Source organism: Pangasianodon hypophthalmus, chromosome 23 (genome assembly GCF_027358585.1).
Source record: "Pangasianodon hypophthalmus isolate fPanHyp1 chromosome 23, fPanHyp1.pri, whole genome shotgun sequence".
NCBI classification, from domain to species: Eukaryota; Metazoa; Chordata; class Actinopteri; order Siluriformes; family Pangasiidae; genus Pangasianodon; species Pangasianodon hypophthalmus.
This window is the reverse complement of record NC_069732.1, coordinates 17760447-17782468: the sequence shown is the minus strand read 5'-3', so window position 1 is coordinate 17782468 and position 22022 is coordinate 17760447. Positions and strand designations below refer to the sequence as shown.

General features: G+C 40.3%; 1 protein-coding gene across 1 annotated transcript in view; it reads right to left on the bottom strand.

The window, feature by feature from the left end:
* baiap3 (BAI1 associated protein 3) overlaps window positions 1-17791 on the bottom strand; it is a 48504-nt gene extending 30713 nt beyond the window's left edge. Inside the window, exons 1-3 of the mRNA XM_026930226.3 lie at window positions 17608-17791; window positions 7778-7931; window positions 814-901 (exon numbers count right to left, since the gene is read on the bottom strand). Coding sequence (XP_026786027.3) covers window positions 814-901; window positions 7778-7917 — 228 coding nt within the window. The 5' untranslated portion in view covers window positions 7918-7931; window positions 17608-17791. The remainder of the gene's footprint in view (window positions 1-813; window positions 902-7777; window positions 7932-17607) is intronic.
* Window positions 17792-22022: the final 4231 nt, after the last annotated feature.

Below are 22022 nucleotides of genomic sequence, written 5' to 3'. Positions count from 1 at the left end.
AGTGAGATCAGGTGCTGATGTTGGGATGTCGAGGAGGTCTGGGGTTCAGTCGGTGTGCCAGTTCATCCCAAAGGTGTTCAGTGGGGTTGAGGTCAGGGCTCTGTGCAGGACACTCGAGTTCTTCCACTCCAACCTTCACACACCATGTCTTCATGGAGCTCGCTTTGTGCACAGGGGCATTGTCATGCTGGAACAGGTTTGGGCCTCTTAGATCCAGTGAAGGGAAACTGTAATGCTACAGCATACAAACACATTCTATACAATTGTGTGCTTCGAATTTTGTGGTTTGGGGAAGAACCACATATGGTCAGATGTCCACATTCTTTTGGCCATATAGTGTCTCCAATTAATAAGCCATCTCTGACAATCACCTTCATGCTATTAATTAATTTACAATATCATATCTATATATTTAATATTGTATTTACATTGTCCTCACTACACCTGTGTAACTCGCCTATGAATACAGACTTTTGTTAGTGTGCATACATTATCTTCCTTTCAGCTCTTTCTTGAGAGCTGGAGTAGTGAGAGAAGAGTACCGCACCTTGAACCACTCAATCAAACAGATTAAACCAGACGCTTGCTTTGTGTGTAGGTGGAGCAAAGGCCACCAAGAGCAGCCATTCATAGCTGAACCTGCATCTATAACCAGCCTTATGATTCTTTCCACACACACAATGCTATTTACAGCTCTATGAGCCATCCCTTCACTAATTTGCCTTGCTCTAGTAAGGCTCGTAGGGGGTGGAAGAGAAAGGGTCTTGCTGGGTCTTGGGAGTGTGTGCGGTGTCCTGTGAATCCTATACTCACCTCGAGTTGAGTGGAAGCCAAGAGACTGTCTTGCTTCTGGACAATTTTATTCATTCGCTCAAAGAACTCCCCATTTCCCTTGGCAACCCTGCAACATGTAAATGGATCTGTTCAGTGAAAAAGCAACTCACAATTGTTAAAAAGATCTTCCCTTCAGAATGCAATAGCAGGGCAGGACAGCACTTAGAGGTACCACTTGGCAATTGTTAGCAGAATGTTCCATGCAGCTGATTTGGGGCTGCCAAGTTGTCAGTCACGTACAGCAATAAGGCAAGCCAGAACCGGGGGATTTATGTAAGGCGTTGTTTTTTGGTAACTGCAATCCCTGTGGTATTTCAGCACTGACCAGAAGGATCAGATGGAGTTCAGATATAAAACAAACAAGAGTACACAGCCTCCCTATCACGAGAACTTTCTCAGTCAGGCTGTTTTATCTAATTTATCTAGTCTACTGTCTTACTGGGGAGCCAAAAAGCTTCCTCATCTCCGTTATAAACCTGAAAAAAATAACAGACAGAGGCTAATCTTGCAGAAACTGCTTCCGAAAGACGAGACAAGAAGATGGACATATTGTAATTCCTGTCACTGCTTCACTAAAAAGGAGCACAGGTAGTTTTTCGACTCACAGCAGCAAGAGCCCTGTGCTATCCAACTCAGTTCATTTTATTAGACACCGATCCACAAGAGAGGGAGCTGATGTATTTCTCCTGCGAAGCGGGATGAACTCCTGGACCCCTGCCACTTGCTAATTTCCCAGCCTCCGTCGTCATGGTGATGATAGCACGTTCATGGCAGGATCAGTTGGCATGGTGGAGAACCTTGGGAATACCCCCACCCCACAGACCATCTCCCCCAGCTCTATCTACCCCCCCACCCCCCCCCCCAATGCCCCCACCAATCATCTAACTCCCCCCACCCCCCTACCCCCCCCCCCCCCCCCACCCCCCGGCATCCAATCTACTTTGCCCTTCTGACTTCAAGAGTAAGTGCGGGAATGAACATTTCTCTCACACTATCTCTCACTGTATCCTTCTTTCTCATTATTTACACAGAGCGTCCACGGAGGCCTATGATGCTTTATTAATGTCATCATCAGTTCATTCTGGCTGTCGCCTGCACAGAGGAAGGTGGTGCCGAAAGAAACCTTAAGAGACTGAAAAGAATACTTTAGACTTTTTCTTTCTTAGACTTTTTTAAAGACTTAGTTAAAACACGGCACTTCCAGTTATTTTAAAGACACTTCCAAATCCAAAGCACTTCCATTTTCTGAAATTTAAACTATGCTAGGAAACCCATTTAAAGCAGTGTGGTTTGGTAATTATTAGCTTATTATTAGCTATTTTTCTTTCTTGTTTTACTCATTCCCTTGAAGTATATGAGTGGGGTTATAAGCCATTTAATGTATCTACTTTTTCATCTTACAATTGGAAAGAAAAACAATGGGAAATAAAGCAAAAATAATTGGATATTACATTTTAAACTAAAAGCATGTGATTTATAAATAATTATTTAGATGACTTATGAGGATTCTGAGGTAGGATTAAATTTTGCCTTGATAATCTATGTCTATTCACTGCAGTCGAAACTGTTAATTGATCAGCCACCAGCAGGCTTGCTTTTAAATCTAGGCTTCTTCAGCTTTATTATACACCGCCTTTATACTTTCTGCACTAACATGTAACCCTCATTGCTTAAATGATCAATATCTTTGAGCCAGTGCTCTAGGTTCCCAGAGGAAAAATCACAAGAAAAGGTCTCGATGATGACTGTTTATTCTTCTGCTCATTCGTATGAATCCCATGAGCTCAAATGTGCAAGGCTTTACCAATCAATTTAGCTTCATAATTACAAAATGCACAAGGTTAACCAACAGAAGAAAAAAACAACCAAAAAGGCTTTCTCTGTGATTTCATATCTCTCCAAGAGCAATTGATCAGCAGTGCCCTGCTTTAATGATGAATGATTTTGGATTATACGCACATCCATTTAGGAGCAAGTATAAGACAATCACCAAGTCTTATCTTTGAAAGAAAGTTAAGAAATAGGACCTGAGCAAATTGGCAAGTAAAGAATGAGAAATTTATATATATATATATATATATATATATATATAAATTTGTAGGTTTTGAAATATGACATGCAGCATGCATTTTTTTTTATGTGCAGGGCATAAAGACCTTACTGCAGAGCTGTTTTTTTCGAAGTATTCTGTATTTGATGAACCCCTATTACTTTCTTTTCAAAATCAGAATAATGTATAATTAAACTGTTTTTTTTCCTTTCATGGAACTATAGATGTCACCCATTAAATCCCTACATTAACATAATAAGCCTTTTTAATGTAAAGGAGACTTTTGTGTTCTGTGTAAGAGCAGAAGTATAAGGTTTTCATCTGCCTTCAAGCCTTCAGCCTACACAGGCAGGCAAATGTTTTTGAACAACATACTGTATATTATTAGCATTTTTGTATTTTACATGGTGTAAAATAAAAAAAAAAAAAATTAAACCAAGGCATAGGTATAAGTGAATTGAGAAATGTTTGGGGAATTGGGAAAAGGTTAGAAATGACAAGCTAGCTCCAATCCAATCACAAAATTAAGCACTTTAGGCACACCACATATTTATGTTTCACTAAATAAGTTAATATTAGCACTGTGTATGAGTTGTTGTTTTTTTTATCTACACGCTTAACAGGTTTATCTTCCAAGTGCACATGTCTTACGAACAAAAAAAAAAATATTCATAAGCATAAACAAAGATGTGTTTAAAAAAAATAAATTGTCAGGGAAAAAAGGTTTCAAACACCACAAATTGCCAACAGTGTCGCAAAGCTGTTGTTGGCAATTACAGCTTCGAGTCGTCTACAGTAGGAAGTAATTAGCTTTTGGCAGCACAGTGGTTCAATTTTGGCTCATTCCTCTTGGCAAATTGTCTTCAGTTCCCCAAGGTTACAAGGGTCCTTCTGATGGACTCACAATTTCAAAATCCTCCATAAATTTTCATTGGGATTCACTGGGGTGCAAGGCCAGAGTTATTGTGGCTGTATGTTTGGGGTCTCTCCAGGTTCAGTTTCTCGGCCAATGAGATTAAATTCTCCTCTAATATGTCCTGCTACATTGCTCCATTCGTTTTTCCTTCTATGATGTGTAATGCTCCTGTACTGTTTGCAGAGAAGCAGCCCCAAAACACGATGCTCCCACCACCATGCTTCACCGTGTTCTTGGGATTATACGCTCAACGCTTCTTTCTCCAAATATGAACAGATGAATTATTGCCAGAGAGTTCTAGTTCATAGTTTCATCTGACCTGAAAAGAGTCTACTTTGTCTACATGCTTTCAGATTTGCAATTTTATGCTTTTTTAGCAGATGAGTTTTGAAAGAGTTCATTGCTTATTGTACTCTGTGTAAGAACAATGCTGGCTTCTTTTCTTACCTTCCTTATCATTTGTCTAAGAGTGATTTTGTGTGGTGCACCTGGCCAAGGATGATTGTTTGTGGTTCCATGAACTCTCCACCTGCATATTATCGAACCTCCATCACCTGCACTATGATTACTACGTCTTGCTTGCAATCTTCTCAACCAATGGCAACGTCTTTTATAAGGACACCAGGTGCAACTTGCACATTTATATCTAGAACTAAATTTAACCTATATTTTTTTAATATAGTGTCCGTAGACATTTTTTAAACATGTCTTTGTCTACGCTTATGAATACATGCTTTTTTGTTCATATTGATAAGTACAAAGCAAAGCAAGACATTACGTGTGTGAATTTAAAGTGAATATATACACTGGAAGTACAATGAATAACAAAAAAACAAAAGTGTTTGAACCTTTATTTTCCTCTTATTGTATGTCGAGGAAAATTTCTTTACAAATGATTACATTTGGAATGTATGGATTATTGCTGCTCTTCCTTATGCACCAAGTCACACAAGTGACCAACACATGCACACACATACACACTTTAGAGAGCAGCCCCATTCATGTTGCTAGGAAACAGACTCTCCCCATAAAGCCAATTCATTCTTATTATGTGTTTTGATTTATTTATTTTGATTATTCAGTAGATATATGAGAGTGTGAGTGTGTAGAGCATAAATGTGTACTGTAGGTGATCATTAATATAAGCTAGCATGTAGATGCATAAGCTCTTTCTCTTTCTCTCTCTCTCTCACACACACACACACACACACAAAAGTGTGTGTAAAAGCAGAGCTGTGCTTCAGATGAAGTGCACAAATTGAGATTTGAACTTATGAGTGTACCTTCTGATATTAAATGTTAAGTGTGCAATAACCATTCTTTGAGCTGGGCAGCATTTGGAGAAAATTATTTCTGTAGGTTATTATAGAAAATTGAGGTAATGCTTGCCCACACAACAGGAAATAAAATTAGATGGAATTCATTTCCTCTGGATCCTGTATGGCTTTACTGCACACTGTCTGTGATTTAAATTATTTCTAAGGCTGGGCTCAATCTGCTCCTCACATCGTCTTCCCTCCGTACAGCCAGGGTTACTTAACTGGGATTTTATCTTGTCTTGTATCACAGATCTAAGAGCTCACTTTTCTGAGACTATTCCTGTTAACTGACTTCATAATACGGTTGTTGTATGGTATATACAGTATAGGAAACCCATGGTTCAGCCGTCAAATGCAGATGTGGATTAACTATAAATATAGCAGGTTGCTGTAGCACATACAGTATCTTGGTCCAATTCATCAAGCAACCAGAACTAAGAAAGATGGTTTGCTATTTTAGGGAGGTGCAAATGCTGTTAAGAGCTATTTAGTTAAACTGCAATTAGGGACACAGGAACCGATTCTAAAAAACAGCAACCAAAAAGGAACCAACCAGTCCTGGGGCTTTCATTTAGTTTTTTCTCTAATGTAATTCCATTAATTATGAACTCTACATGAATTAAATAAGGTGGTTAAAGCAGAGAAAAGAGATCCCTAGGACTGGGATTGAAAACAACTGCATTAAAGTCAAATTGTCAGTAGCATCATTTATGACTGTTCTTTCCACATCTTAATATTTGCTATATACTGTAATGTAAGAAACCTATTCTCACTTTGATGTGACAACCTGTTGACTAAGCTTGTGTTACAGAGCTAGAAACTTCAAAAGGTGAAACAACCGACCACCAATCACCCCCATCCAACCCCAAGCACACACACACACACACACATACACACACACACCACCGCCAGTCAAACTGATGACAAATTGCCCAGTCAGGTTCTCTAGGTGAGCAATTTACTGTCTCGAAATAAATAAAACCAGCTCCTTATGATCAAAGCAAAACTTAGACAGGAGAGAAGCTGGAAAAAAAAAGATAATGAATCTCCCACGGTGTTTACATACTACAGCCACTCTTCTTCCTGCCAGTGGGAAACATCTACATATAATTATTCCAAACATGGCTGCCAGGGCTCTGGACCTTCACTAAGCTCTGCTCGGGGTCTTCCAGGCTGCACATTCTCTTAATTGCTCAATGTTAATATGCAAGCGTCCGGGTCAGGACATTAGTTTTCACTGGCACTAATGAAGGATACAAGCAGCTTCCTGAAAGTGTAATGAAGGCGGCTACGTCACCTGCATCCTAATGCCCTCCTTTGGTATCGGTTACAACTTAAAAACAAAGATGATCAAAGTAAGAATAACTGATGCTCTGCAGGAAAAATAATGATCCCTCAAATGAAAAAGTCCTTGTATATGGTCAAATCTGATTAAGCTATTCACTGAACATTTGCATTATTTAAGAGGACCACTTTTGACACTCTGTCTTACCAAATTTTTGAAAGAGACAACAACTAACTGCACCAAGGCAGAAGAGCAGTCACGCCAATCTCACAGACAGGAACAGACATTTACTGCTCATATCTGCCAAGGTTTTAGAGCACAGAGCCAAGGTGAATGAAAATATACCAAATCAAACAAGAAATAATCACTTTTTTATTTGTAGCAAGTGTAATTCCTCCTTAAGATGAATAACAGTCACTCATAAAAAAATGAGACATCTCTTATTTTTAGATGCACCTGCAATAAACAGAAAAAAAAACACATTCTTGGTTGCTATAGAAACCTCAAGGTTAATTTCCCTTTACTTTCAGTACTGACATCAGCCATGTTGAAAATGCAATAAATCAAGGAAGACTCAGACTGAGTGGCTGGTTTAAGAAAATGATTTTGCTTAACTCCACCTGTGTTTGCTCAACAAATTGTTCTCATTTGCTGAAATTACTCTTGGACAAACATATCCAGTTCTCATTTAATCTCATCCAGATCCTGATTTAGGCTAATTAAGATGTCTATTTGCGTGTATTTTACAAAAAAAAAAAGCCTGACAGGCTTGAAATGGTGTACGTGACATGGCCCTGACATCTTCACTTTTGCTCACAGAATAATCACAGTGCACGCTGTTTTGAACAGAAACATGTCTCCATGGGGAGAGCAAAATTAGATGCGATGTCTTAAACTGGTTCCGCTTTTTTTTTCCACACGAACCCCAATGTGTTACGACTGTCTCCCCGAGCCTCCCGCAGCACGTTTTCATTTCTCCTCCATCTGTGCTGTCTAGAAATGATCTGAAGATGAAAGAATAAATGTTGCTCACTCTCCTAACTTCTCCCGTAATGAGCTGCAAAAGTGATTGTTACTTAATCTTTACAAAAGGCCGTCTCTGTGCGGAATTCAAAACACCAGTTAATTTGAAATGTGCAATAGCGAGGTGTCGAAATTGAGTCACTTCCAGAGCATGAATACAGTAGAGGCCCAGTGGGCGTCTGTGAGGTCTGTGATTCACTGGCCGGCTCGCTGACAGTCATCCTGCCATCTGTTTTGATAGGTGGGAGAAAGTAAATACATCAACACAAACCGTGGCTATCAACAACAGTACGGTTTTGGGGAACTGGGGGACTGGCCTCTCTGTATGCATGTGCATGGTGCGGACTCACCCGAAGGCGACCCTGTCAGATTTGTGTGGGAGTGTCGGCGGGCTCGCGGTGGCAGGCGGAGGCTCCCTCCTGCTCCTCAGGGACTGGCTCCTCTGCACCTGCCTCAGCACACTGCTCTTTAGCTCCAGCAGCGTCGACATTGCTCGTTCAACACCTGCGACAGAGACAGAGTCATATGAGCAGTATCTCTTTCTGCTGCATTTCATTTCTTTCTCTAGAATGGAGGGAAACAAAAGCAATTAACCCAGTGTCCACCTCGCCGACCAACCTTTGGCTGTGCACGCAGAGAGTATAATGAATAATTACTGTAATCACAGCCTGCATCCAGATCTGCATGCATTCTCTGCAGAGCTCGAAGAGATCCTGTGTGGTGTTAATTGACGTGTGTGTGCCAGGCACATTTGTCTGTGCCACAGTGAGTGATCAGTGGTGTAAGATCAAAAGGCAGCAATTACGCACCACCTCCATTATGCTTGCAGATTTCTGACTAACCATTTCCAAATGCGGAGAGATGGAGTATGAGTTCAGTACGCTCTTGTAATTCCTGTGTATCTGTGAACGTGCACTCTTACGAAGAAAAAAATACTAAACTGTACCTTTTCTGTATCTACTCTAATAAAGTATATTAATTGTACCTGTAGTATGTGAATGTAGTGTGCCTTTAAAATGAAGGACCACTGTTGTACTTTTAATTAGCTTTTTAGAATGTACACGTCACAGGTGAAAGATTGCACACTAAATACAGAAAAGCTGTACCTTCGATGGTACCACCCCAGTGACAAGGAACTGTACAGTTTAGTACCTGATATTTTTCAGCATGTATTCATTTTCCTTCACCTATAGTGTTTAAGTGCTGTGAAGAGCAATGCCTCCTCCAGTCTGTGACAGGGCAAAGCAACAGAGAGACAAAAGAACAAAAAAAAAAAACAGCAATGAAACAAATGCTTCAAAGAAACAGAGAAAAGAGGAAGATGACAATTACAATGCGAAGGGTTTTGATGAATCGAGATGTCTCTAATAGACACACAAACAACCCTTTCAGAAAGCTGACAGTAAGTGTTCTCTTCTGTTAAACCTCTAAAGGTTATGGGGAGGAGCTCTGAAGCCTACTCATGCTTCATCATCTACATGAAGACTGCGTAAGAGGAAATAGAAAAAGCACAAAAGTGATAGCACAAAAGACTACAGTCACTTGGAGAGCATTTAGACTCTGTTCTGCAGCTTCATAGGCAGACAGGCATGTATTTTAAACTGCAAAACAGGAATCGATTCAAGGTTTTTAGGCAACTATACAGCAAAAAAGATAATCTACTAGATATGTACAATTTGTACATTTTTGGATAGACTCATTGAGATACAGATCAAGGGTATTCAGTTAATGTTCACATCTAACATCAGGGAGGAAAACGTGATCTCTGTGACTTTGTCCATGACATGACTGTTGGTGGTAGAACTGGTGATTCGCAGCATGAATCTGCAGCTGACAAACATGCAGCAATTCTGCAATTCAATTCAATCATTTCAACACGGCCCAGAATCTGGCCCAGTATTATTTTGATGTTCCTAATAAAGTTTATGGTTGTGTGTTTCTGGGGTGCATATTACCCCGAAATGTCTCTAGATCTACTCGAGATCAGGAGATTTTTAGTAATCAATTCAACTTTGAGCTGCTGTAAAGGCGTGACATTTTCCCCATGTTCCTCATGGCCGAGTGGAAGTGAGGTCAACTTTAATTTGTTCATTCCAGATAAACCTCAGAAATGCCATTATTTATCCAGGGGTTCGTTCTGACCTTCAGTTGATATCTATAAATTAGAGCAAGTTCACATATGTCATTTAATTTTTCTTTTAAAGCACTGAAAGCCTGCCTGACCCAGGTTTTTGTTCCAGAACAGGAACAGCAGTTGAGCATTTAAGCAAATGTGAAGCTCCAAGCCTCAATGCCATTACCCCAGCGAGACAAAGTCCAAAGGCGACAGCTCTCCACACCATCCTAATAGAACTGGACGTGCATTAAGAAAGGTCAGGTTCCCAGAGTGAGCTGCACAGTTTTCTCTCACCTAACAGCTCTTTTCTCTTTCTACCTCGAGAGAGAGAGATAAAGAGAAAGACAAGCAGGGCATGGAAATCCTATAGCTACTTGGAGCCTGTAGTTTTGAGATCATGGCTGTTACCGGTGGCAATTAGCAAAGGCACTGTAAGCAGCTGCCTCCAAGGCAAACTGGTTTCAATTAGGCATCACCCAGTCCAGACGTCAGCCGTCAGCCCCCGTGAAATCTGCCCCATGAAAGCACCCAACACATGGCACCAACTGCCAGGGGAACACTGGCACAAACCAAAAGCACAAACACTGGCGTCAACAGCCTTCGCACGTGCACACACATACACTCCTGGCCCATGTGGATGACAGTGTTGCTTAACAGAGTATCTTCTATGAGAGACAGCCAGGCAGCCCCAGCTTCATCTGCTAGGGATGGAGGGGTCTCTATGGTAACGGCTGAGCCAGACACAGGTACACAGGAATCCACAAAGAACAGACTTCGTGCTATTATATCAGTATTTCCCAGCTAGTTAAGCCGAAAAGGAGAAACAGTGGATCTGACTGGTATTCAGCACAATTTGTCTTTTCGAAGCCTGAAAGAATTTCTGAAAGGTCCCCCTTATCAACCACGTCAACAAGGCTGCTTTTTTTTGGTTTAGCACTATACTTCCAAATCTTCTTTCACAGTACTCAAATTGATATGTGGCATGGATTGGCAAGATAGAGGCAGTCATTCTCATCGGAAAACCCACCACCCCCTGCCATGTTGATCATTCATACGGATTAACCTACTGGTCTCTGTCAAATGAAATCAGCCACGGCTCCTGCATAATCCCCTTATTGGGCTGACAAGCTGGAGTCAGCAGCATATATTTCTTCAGTCTTGTGTGTTTACAGTCTGAAGCGAATTCTTCCTGACATGATGTGACATCTAAAGTAGGAAACCTTTCACACAACGAGTCTTTTCGATTTGCCGTTTGTCTTTGAAGATGCAAAAGTACTGATCGACGTGCTGTTCAAGGAAAGCGGCGAGCTGTCTAATCCTGGCATGATCACAGATATTGTGCATTAACAATATCACACAAAGCTAAACATACATATTGTAAATGCTTTTAGGGTACAGATGTCCGCCTTCTCTCCATTTAGCCCTGTTTTCAGTATCTGTCTGTATTCCTGCTGTTTGTGCAGTTCTCTACATCCTAATTCAACAGGCATATAATTTTCACCAATTATTTATAACAGCGTGGCCTGTGATTGTCGTGAATGCCAATTCTCCTCTCTCCATCTTAAGGCTGTCAGGATAAACAGCAAGGGTGAAAGTCATGCCAGTGCTTCCAGAATTTGGAAAACAGCCCAAATGTCAAATAGCCTTTTTTTAAATTCTGAGCCACTAAACAGTGGCACAAAAAGGTCAGCAGTGAGGTGGTGATTTAGCCCAAGCCATAACCAAATGGTATGTGCAAACATTTTAACCTTCAAGCCACTCACCAGGTAACCTAATCAAATGTAGTCTTGAAAACACAACACCTTAATCAGACCACACATGCGCTCGGAGGGCTGACACACTTTGCTCAGGGTGAGGGGCCCGACTGTGTGTTTTTGCTCCCTCTGATGACACCATTGTGTGCAAGAATGACTCAGTGCCACCATCTGTTTTGAAACCTGAGTGGCACTTAATAAACATACCAGCATATCAGCATGCAATTCTCAGATTACAAGGGAAAGGTTGGGTGATGGAGTGATGGATAGTGTGTCTCTCCCACTCATATAAAGCTCTATATGCCAAAGATGAAGCCATATTTACATTATCTAGGGTTGGTTCCTATGCTATATACAGTATATACAGTATACAGCTACATTCATTACATTGCACATTGATTTGGAATCAGGACCTAGAAAAGTATTGTTGATTGTATTGTTGACGTTTGGTATAAAACACTGTCTCTGAGACTCTGTCAGGCATGTAGTGCAGGCACAAGGAACCACAGCACTTATCATTAAGATCAATAAGCAGATAAAGACTATAATCCCCTGGGCTGTGATAAAAGTTCCGAAAGAGCATTTGGGATTTGGTGCTCTGTTAAATCCTTGCTGGCCATTTCCTAAGAGACTATCTCCGACCACAATCAAGCCTAACGTCAGCCATGATACCACTCACACTTTGCAACGGAGATCGATCTACAAAACAAGAACTGTCAGTCTAAGCATGAGAGAACAGAAAGTAAGAATACTAGCAGCAGCTGTTAAGATTTACTACCATTACAGTCGTGATGAAGAAAATGCTGAAGGGCAGCTTGACACGCCTTTGTGGTGTAACAAATTAGAATGGCATTTGACGCTCATCTTTTTGAGAGCGCAGTGTAAATGATTTTGATAGAAATAGACAGCCAGTGGAACTTGCATCTTCAGTGTTTCTTGCCTGCAGCTGTGGTGAGATGGTAGCAGTACAGCTTTTGTTAGAGACTGAAGCCCACAGTGACTGGCGACTGATACCTCTGCTGAGTAGAATTTTACTCATTTATAGTGCCAACATGATAACAAATTATGTAAGGAAATTTAAGTGTTTTATTTTTTTCTAGCTCTACAACAATGGATTGACTGAAATATGCCTATCAACTTCTGAACAGAAGTGATCAGACTCCTGATAAAGCAAAATTAGTGAGCATCATTCTCTGATTAAAGGACGGTGTTGAATAATGACAGTGAAATGCAGTGCTGGAGAAGCTATTTTGCAATTGCACTCCACTACTCTTGGTTCACTTCATTTCTGGAAATATCTAGCTAATGTTAATTGACATATTGTAATCCATTTAATAAGGAATTAAACAGCTACTTGTCATCACAAAAACAGTTATCTATTTTGATCATTTTCTGCTTCATGCATTAATTAAACAGAAAATACTCAAGACCAAACACTATCACTCGCAATCACCCTCTTAACTTAACCAGCTAGGTATTCAACACCAAATAGAAAAACAGATAACGAGCTCCACAGCTTTATGTGTCCTTAAACTGGTGCTTAAAATTTTGGATGTCGACATTACTTACCTTGCCAGTTTGCACAGGTTACAAACAAACATGTATCCTATACTGCGGAAATCTATTACACTCATAAACATTGATAAATACGGTCATGGATGTTCGATGATCTTGTTTTTACCACTAGTAGAATGCATCCTCTGTACATGGAGTGTAATGTTGTTATTCCCTATTTTACACTAATTACTGAAGTTGGTTCTTTATAGATAGAGTAGTTTGCATATTGTAATTTGTTTGATTAGAAAATAACATTGAAGTGGTTATGTAAAAAAGGGATAAATTTGCAGTGTAGAGCAACAAAATGTGAAAAAGTAGCTTTTTACATAGTACTATTTTGCTATGTTATAAGCTACATCATTGTGAATATGTCTCAGCTACTGCTACGCTACTGAAATATGTAGTTAAGCTAGAAGCATCATTACTGCTCAGCTGTTCCATGGCCAGGTGTGTGTTATTCCCTCATTATTTCACTACAAGTAAGCAGATAAAAGGTCTAGAGTGGATTTCAAGTGTGGCATTTGCATTTGGAAGCTGTTGCTGTTAACTCTCAATATGAAGTCCAAAAAGCTGTAACTGTCTGTGAAGCAAGACATCATTAGGCTGAAAAAGCAAAAAAAAAAAAACCATCAGAGAGATAGCAAAAATTAGCTGTGGCCAAATCAAAAAGAAAGAATGCAATGCTGAGCTCAGGAACATCAAAAGTCCTGGAAGACCAAGGAAAGCAACTGTGGTGGATGACAGAAGAATTCTTTCCCTGGTGAAGAAAAACCCCTTCACAACAGTTTGCTAGATCAAGAACAACCTCCAGGAGGTAGGAGTATCTGTGTCCAAGTCAACAACCAAGAGAAGACTTCACCAGAGTAAATAAAGAGGGTTTACTTCCCGAACACAGGAAGCCCGGATTAGAGTTTGCCAAAAAAACAAAATCTATAAAAGACTGTACAGTTCTGGACCAACATCCTACGGACAGATGAGAGCAATTGAAACCATTTTTGAAAGACACATACTGGAGTAATTTATGTAAAACAAATTAAACATGTGATTCCTAAAAGATACAATCACAGCTTTTGGTGTCAGCATGTCTAGACGTTCTTTAGTTAATCACTGATTTAAAACAAACAAAAACAAGCTGTAAGAAAAAAAGTGTCATGGTTCCCTGTTGTCTTCTCAAATGTATTATATTCTGTACTCTGGAAGCCACAGAGAGAGAGTGCCTTTAACTATTAGCACGGCTCTGTTTAGTTTTTCTGACAAATTTCTCAGTAAGCCAAGCATACATTTAACGTGTCAGAGCTGGATTTGAGGGAGGCTGCCCAGCTTTCACTTTCCAGTACAGTCAGACACAGTCTGAAACGTTTCAGACTGTCACCCACTCACTTTTATTCAGCCGTGTGGACACAGTTCACCTCTCCACTAAATATTCTCCCACATATTCCCCATGTGGTTAGCTCTAATTCTCCACTGAAACACTATCCTGTGGGAAACTGGCTCCTGAACATCCATCCACGCAGACTTAAAAAAAAAAATCCTGACACTTCAGTTGACACATATCACGAATCTCACCGATGCTTGACAACATTTTCTATGATTTATTCGTTAAACCTGTCAGCCTTGCCGTAAAATTGGTATCTTGAGACCCCAGAAAAAGGGAACTTTTCTAAAGCTTTAGAGTATTTAGTTTCAGAGTTTTAAATATTCCTGTATTCTGTTCACTTTTTAATGTGGAATCACAAAACCATAAACAAACAACAAATACATAATTTTTTTTCCTCTTTCGGCTACTCCTGTTCAGGGTCACCACCCGTCCACGTATTTTGATTCTGGCACAAGTTTTACACCAGATGCCCTTCCTGATGCAACCGTCCCCATTTTCCAGAGCACCGCATGCGAGCCACTAGTCCACCAGGGAAACAAATACATAAATTAAATTAAATTAAACAGATATTTATTATTTACATCTGTTTAGCACAACACTACATGTATATAGCAGAAAATGTGCTAAATTTATAAACCTAAACATTGTACCAGGCTACAAAAAAGCATACATAACTCACAGAGCATCCTATCACACCTCTGGTAACCTACAGTATGCTTGTTGAACTAGTTAGTATGGTAGGTCACAGATTCAGATGTAGCCTGAGTCTTATGTAGGGTTAGCGCATGTAGAAATATGGTTGGCTTGGCAACAAACCCTCCTGCACATTCTCTAATGCCCCTTTTCTAGCAGTCACTTAAGTGAATGTGCATTTCCACTGCATTTTTTTTTTTCCCAACAAACAATTTGAGCCCCAAGTTGTAGAAAAATATTGCTTCTGAAAAAAAAAAAAAAACCAGAAATGATACATGTCTAAATGATCATTTATGTCACAGAATTTTTTTTCACTGCATTAATAGTCTATAAAACATATTTTATGAGGTTTGTTTTAAATACCTGTCTGATAATTACTCCTAAGGTAATTTGTGCAGTAGCTCAAAATTAGTTAGGTTTTCTAGTAAATTTTGGGCAAAAAAAACATCCAGAATTATTGGTATGCCCTCAAATAAATAAGCTTTTTTATTATTTATTTTTTTAAATAAGCTGTTTTTTTCATGCTGTCTAATTTTATTTTGCCATAATAGTTTTTTCCCGAAATAAACCTGTTTCTTAAGCAGTGCACATTTTTTAATTAATCCCACTCCTACAATTAATATTTGTTGAAGCCTCATCTAGACAGAATAATAGTACTGAACTTCTGTCTGTCAAAAAGAACCGCTTAAAAAAAAAAACATTGGTGCATTGATGTTTGATTTTTTTCATTAATTTTATGTTCCCACAAACATCTATGTGTCCAAATGTGTTGCTTTGGAAGTATGGTTGAGATTATTGTTTGGGATTTGTCAGGTCTTAACCTTCTGGCAGAGGCAGCCAAGTCTTGGGCTAAAATATCTTGGTACTGAGCAGAATTCATGACGCCATCAGTGTTCCATAACAAAAAGCTCCTGGATCACCAGCTCCAAAACAGGAACGATCCACCACTTGTCTATATTTTACAGTATCAGGGTAGCAGGTGTTTGTTTGTATGTAGACATTTCCAGCAAACATTTCCACCAAAAATGACAATCATCTCATCTGACCACAAGACGTGATTCCAGTTGGAGTTCTAATGACACTCGATGTTCAGACACTGCTTTCTGTGAGATGCTCTTTTACAACCCTGAGACTCAAACCCGATCTTTGTGCCCTCACTCAGCATCCTCCTCACCGTGTGTTCATGCATTCTGTGAGACGCTCTTTTAAAACTTCCCTGGAAAGTTCTCAACAGTCACACAGTTCTAAGACTTCGTGATTAATAATATTTTAATATCGATGTGCTCGTGGACTTTTTATATCCATTACTTATAATATATAAGTAGCTGAAAACTCTTTTGTTTGCATCATTATGATGGATGGCAAAATTATGCAACCTTATATTATATCCTAGGGAAAGAGTTGAAGGTAACTATAGAGCAATGAAGTTTCTAGAAATTGGAAAAAAAATTAAAGATGTAGAAGTAAATTGATTGGATTTCTTTCTCTTTTTTGGAATAATTGTGAGTAATGTTCATTGTATAAGATCATTTCACAATCACATGCTGGAACTGACTGTAGGCTTGATGCTAGAAACAAACCTTTAGGGCACAGTGGTCATGTTGTTTTGTGTACTGTTATTCATCCAGTGATATGAATGATCTTTTAGCCACTTGTCATTTCAGTTATTTATCTATAAGCAAGCCGCTTGACAGTCTGATGGACATTTGGAAAGAAAAAAGGGCAGAACACCATCTTACTTCAACAACAAAGACACAAAACAAACAAAAAAAAATCACAAAAATCACAGAAAAGTGTTTTTTAACCTTCATTTAAGCTTTTATATGGTTTTATGGGTTTTTTTTATGTTTGTTCTGTAGTTTTGTTCCTTTTCTTTTCTTTATATAGAGCAGAAACAGAATATTTTGTATCCATGTGTTTACATTATGGACTAAAAACGAACAGTGATGCATGTATGATTTTTTCTTCTGCTTTTTTTTTTTTTTTTTTACATTTTTATGGCACTCACTTGATGTTCTGACATTCAGTGGTTTTATTTCGACGTTGTTTATTTACTTTTAATTGTCAGAATTAGAGCAACAGGTTAACAAAGATTTTTCTGGTGGTCATCACTGCTGCGTATAGCTCAGCATTCTTGGTTTTGTTTTGTTGTTTTTTTTGGCACAACATAAAAACCAAACGATGAGACAAACTTGCAAAAAAAAATAAATTTGTAAATCTTTTCTTAGTGTAAACCATTATTAGACTACTGGAAAGACAAACGCCAGCATGGTTTGCTTAAATACCGCTAAGATAAGAAGTAAACCTCGCCCTTGGCCAGCTGTCCTCCTGCACTAAACATCTGCTGGAACCCAGCTACAGGTGATGCAATGGAAATGAAAATCCAGTGCAAACCACAGCCAGAACAACAGAACAATACAGACAAATCTAAAGATGTTAAATGTACGCGATGGACAGTAAGGCAGAGAGGAACAGGACGCAATTCTCAGTAAGACGCAGCGCACATCTGTAAACAGTGTGAGGAGAAAAATCAGTTTGAACTGAAAAAAAAAATCAGCTTAATCCAACACCAGTTATAATAACGCACGACTCAAACTTCCTGGAGCTGATCTGGGTCGGAGTGAATGAGTGAGAGCTGGCAGCAGCTGCTGTGAGATGCGGAATGAGGGAAAAGGCGCTCACCTGTGCGCGGCTCATGCGGTGCTGTGCGGTGCTGATGTGCGCGCCTCGCACTTTTCTACGCGCATGGAAAATGTGCGCCACTAGCTGGCGACGCTGCTTTAAGATGATGGTGCTGGGGAGATGCGGGGAGGTGGGCTGGGCTGGGCTGGGGTGTTGGAGAGACGAGACGCTCAGCGAAGCAAAAGCCTTAATTTGCCTTTATTCGATGAAAAACGCTTCATTCCCCGAGGCAGCTTTGTCTCTTCCCACTCTCACCAAGTCGCCGCGGATCCATATATGGTCAAGGGAAGTGCAGCCAGACTTGGCATGATTTGGTCTGTTGCTGTGGGGACGTCAGTTCTGCGCTCAGGCCAGATCAGACGTGTGCGTGCGTAATTATACGTTTAACCCGCACATTTTCTCACCACTGTGCTTTATTGTGCTTAACTTACTGGCAACAACTACACTATATGACCAAAAGTATGTGGACATCTGACCATCACACCCACATGTGCCCATTCCAAATCCATACAGATTTATTCCCCATTTGCTCTTATAATAACTTCCGGTCTCCTAGGAAGGCTTTCTACTAGATTTTAGAATGAGCGTGGCTGTGGGGATTTTGTGCTCCTTCAGCCACAGGAGCATCAGTGAGATCAGACACTGATGTCAGCGTTCGCAGTCAAATTCATCCCAAAGGTGTTCAGTGGGGTTGAGGTCAGGGCTCTGTGCAGGACACTCAAGTTCTTCCACTCCAACCTTCACACACCATGTCTTCATGGAGCTCGCTTTGTGCACAGGGGCATTGTCATGCTGGAACAGGTTTGAGCGTCTTAGTTCCAGTGAAGGGAAATTGTAATGTTCTATACAGTTGTGTGCTTCCACCTTGTTTATGGAAGAACCACATATGGGTGTGATGGTCAGGTGTCCACATACTTTTGGCCATAGAGTGTAGGTTACCCAAACAATTAACCAGCGTAGTGCTCTCAGTCAAAGGTCCTCAGTCAAAGTCAACACACACACACACACATATGTATGTATATATATATATATATATATATATATAGATAGATAGATAGATAGATGTGTGTTAGTGTGTTGACTTTGATCTATCTCTCTATCTATCTATCTATCTATCTATCTATATATATATATATATATATACAGTAGTTTGAAGGAATCTGCTTCTGCTTCGTTCATTGGATGATTTTCAAATTCATCAAGATGAGAAAACATATGACCCCTGGTGTATGAAGCGACCCATAAATATTGCCTGTAGTGCTATGTTTTTCCTGTCATTTTATTAAAGACAGCATTAAAGCATTTGGATAAATTCAGTGCAAATAGATTCAGCGCACAAACACACAAGCAGAGTAATGGATGACAGTGCTCATTTAGTGCCAGCTAATTTAGTATATGAATGACTATTTCCTTTCACTTCTAACAAACAACATTTAGAACAGGTATTTATGCATTAATTCTGCAAGTTTCTACTAAATAGGTATAATGTTAGTTCTACAAAATGGATCTTAATGTTAGGGATACAAACTGTTGCTGACCCCCAGCCTTTTTTGGAGTTTCAGGTCTTGTTGATAATCAGTTGCTGGTCAGTCCCAAGAAGTTCATTCTCTCTTAAATGACTGTAAAAAAAAATTCAGTTCTGTCATAGTTGTTACTTAGTGACTTTGGCTTTGAGGGCTACAGTATGAAGGCAAATTTTGTCCTGGTCACCATAGCCATCCCTACAGCCTTAAGCGTAAAATTGACAAATGGATCACGTTAGCAGCAGCAGTGTTACTGTACCAGTCTGTGGTGGTGAAGCAGGAGCTTCACCTCTTCACTTCAGCTTTATCCTCATCTATGGTAACAAGCTGTGGGTACTGACCGAAAGAATAAGGTCACGAGTACACATAGGGGAAATGGGGTTCCTCTCTGTGATGCAATGAGGAGTTCGACAGTCCAGGAATGATGGGAAAGTAGAGCTACTGCTCCTCCAAATTTAGCTGGTTTAGCCACCTTGAAAGGATGTCGTCTGGTCAGTCCAGCCCAGTAGGGGAATCTGTGGCTGGGGATGGAGAAGTCTGGACTGGCCTTCTCAGCCTGTGGTCACTCTTCATAGGAAAAGCAGAAGTAAAATGAATCACTGAATGAATTTATAGCTAGCAAAGGGGAAATAATTAATAATGCTAAACATTCAAGTGCTGTTGTTATTTCTAGGAGTCCAAATAACAAGCTGAAAAGTCTGCAGCTATGGCAGCAGTGATACTCAAGCTGATGCAGTTTATGAGATAGTCTTTGTTATTTCTAATATCTCCCATATCTATTTGTCAAATCCAAATCAAAATTTGTGTTTTGCATTGAATATTCACTATTTCTCACAGATCTGAAATACACTTGGGTTGGGGCTGTGGGACTGAAGGTTGTAGATACAATGAGTTTGGAAAAGATTTAGACCCCTTCACTTATTGCACCCTTTATTGATTTATCTTGAAGTGGATTAAATTTACTTTTTAGGTCATCAATCTACAAACAATAACCCATAATGACAAAGCGAAAACAAGTTTTTAGAAACTGCAAATTGCAATTATAGCTTTGAATCGTCTTGAGTAAGTCTCTACAAGCTTCTCTAAGATCCTCTCAAGCACAATCAGATTAGATGAGGAGCATCTGTGAACTGCCATCTTCAGCTCTCTACAAAAGATGTTCTATGGGGTTCAAGCCACTTAAGAACATTCAGAGACTGTCTCAGCTGTATGCTTCAGGTTGTTGTCGTGCTGAAAGTTGAACCTTCGTCCCAGTCTGAGATTGTGTGCACTCTGTGGCAGGTTTTCTTCAATTCAATTTCAGTTCAATTCAATTTATTTGTATAGCGCTTTTAACAATGGACATTGTCACAAAGCAGCTTTACAGAAATAAATGGCTTCACAAAAAATATATTGTAAATATGTGAATTTATCCCTGTGAATTTATCCCTAATGAGCGAGCCAGTGGCGACGGTGGCAAGGAAAAACTCCCTGAGATGATATGAGGAAGAAACCTTGAGAGAAACCAGGCTCAAAAGGGACCCCATCCTCATCTGGGTGCAACGGATAGTGCAATTATAAATAAATCCCTTCTATTGTGTACTATATGGACAAATAGTGCAATTGTGCAACCAATAAATTCATCACAGTTTTTGCAAGAAGTCCGGCTGGTTAAAATCTATCCACTGTCCACTGATGGAGTCCTGAGTACGAAGGTGCTCGCTGCAACTGCAGCCCCAAAGCCACTACAGCAATCGCAGTCCCAAGCCATTACAGTACAGCTCCCCATTTGTGATCCCCAAGCCATCTCCACAGCCCCCAGGTGGCGCCATCCCCAGCAAACCAAATGGTTCTTCAGGCCATCCATATGGGGCCCCAGCAGCAGCGAGCGACTCAACCGATGAGAACTCCAACCAGAAGTAGGGCATCAGGATGGGTCAGGCAGCGAGGAGGAGCAGAAGGGGTCAGGATCACTGGCATCTCAGAAGTAGCATGTGTAGCTCGACAGAGAGTGAGGGGGAGAGAGAGAGATGGAGAGAGAGGGAGAGATTGCTAGGTAAGCTTTTGTCCTCTAATAGTTAAGGACAATGTACTTTACGTGCAGAGTGCAAGCAGGGACTCCGGCAAGACTAGCTATGACAGCATAACTAAAAGGGAGAGCCAGAAGCTAACACAGACATGAGGGCACCCTGGGCCATAAGGCAGCCAGCCGCTCCACCGTCGACAAACCTGAGTGAACATGTGACAGGGGGGGGGCGACAGCATCCAAACATCCCAGTTCACCACAACACTCTATGCCTGTGAACCCTCCAGGGGTTTTCTTCAAGGACCTGTCTGTATTTGGCTGCATTCATCTTTCCCTCAATTCTGACCAATCTTCCACTCATTGCTGCTGAGAAACACTCACACAGCATCATGCTACCACCACCATGCTTCACTGTAGGAATGGCATTACCAGTTCATGAGCAGTGTAGCTCTTGGAGTTCAAATCAAAAAGTTCATTTTTTGTCTCATCCGACCAGAGAATCTTTTTCCTCATGCTCTCAGAGTCCTTTAAGTGAATGCCATAATCCTTTATGGGGTATTTCTGAGATGGTTGCAATCTGGCAGGTTCTTTGAATCTTGAATCTTGAAGGTTCTCCCATTTCTGCAGAGAACTTCTGAAGCTTTTTTAGAGTGGCCACTGGGTTCTTGGTCACCTCCCTGACCAAGGCCCTTCTAGTCTGGTTACTGAGTTCGGCCAGATGGCCAGCCCTGGGAAGGAAGTCTTGGTGGTTCCACACTTCTTCTACTTCTCAATGATGGATCCCGCTGTGCTCCTCAAAGCTTTAGAAAAGGAAAATTGAATTTTATACCATCACCCAGATGTATGTCTCCCCACAGTCTGATCACTGAGGTCTATAGTTCCTTGGA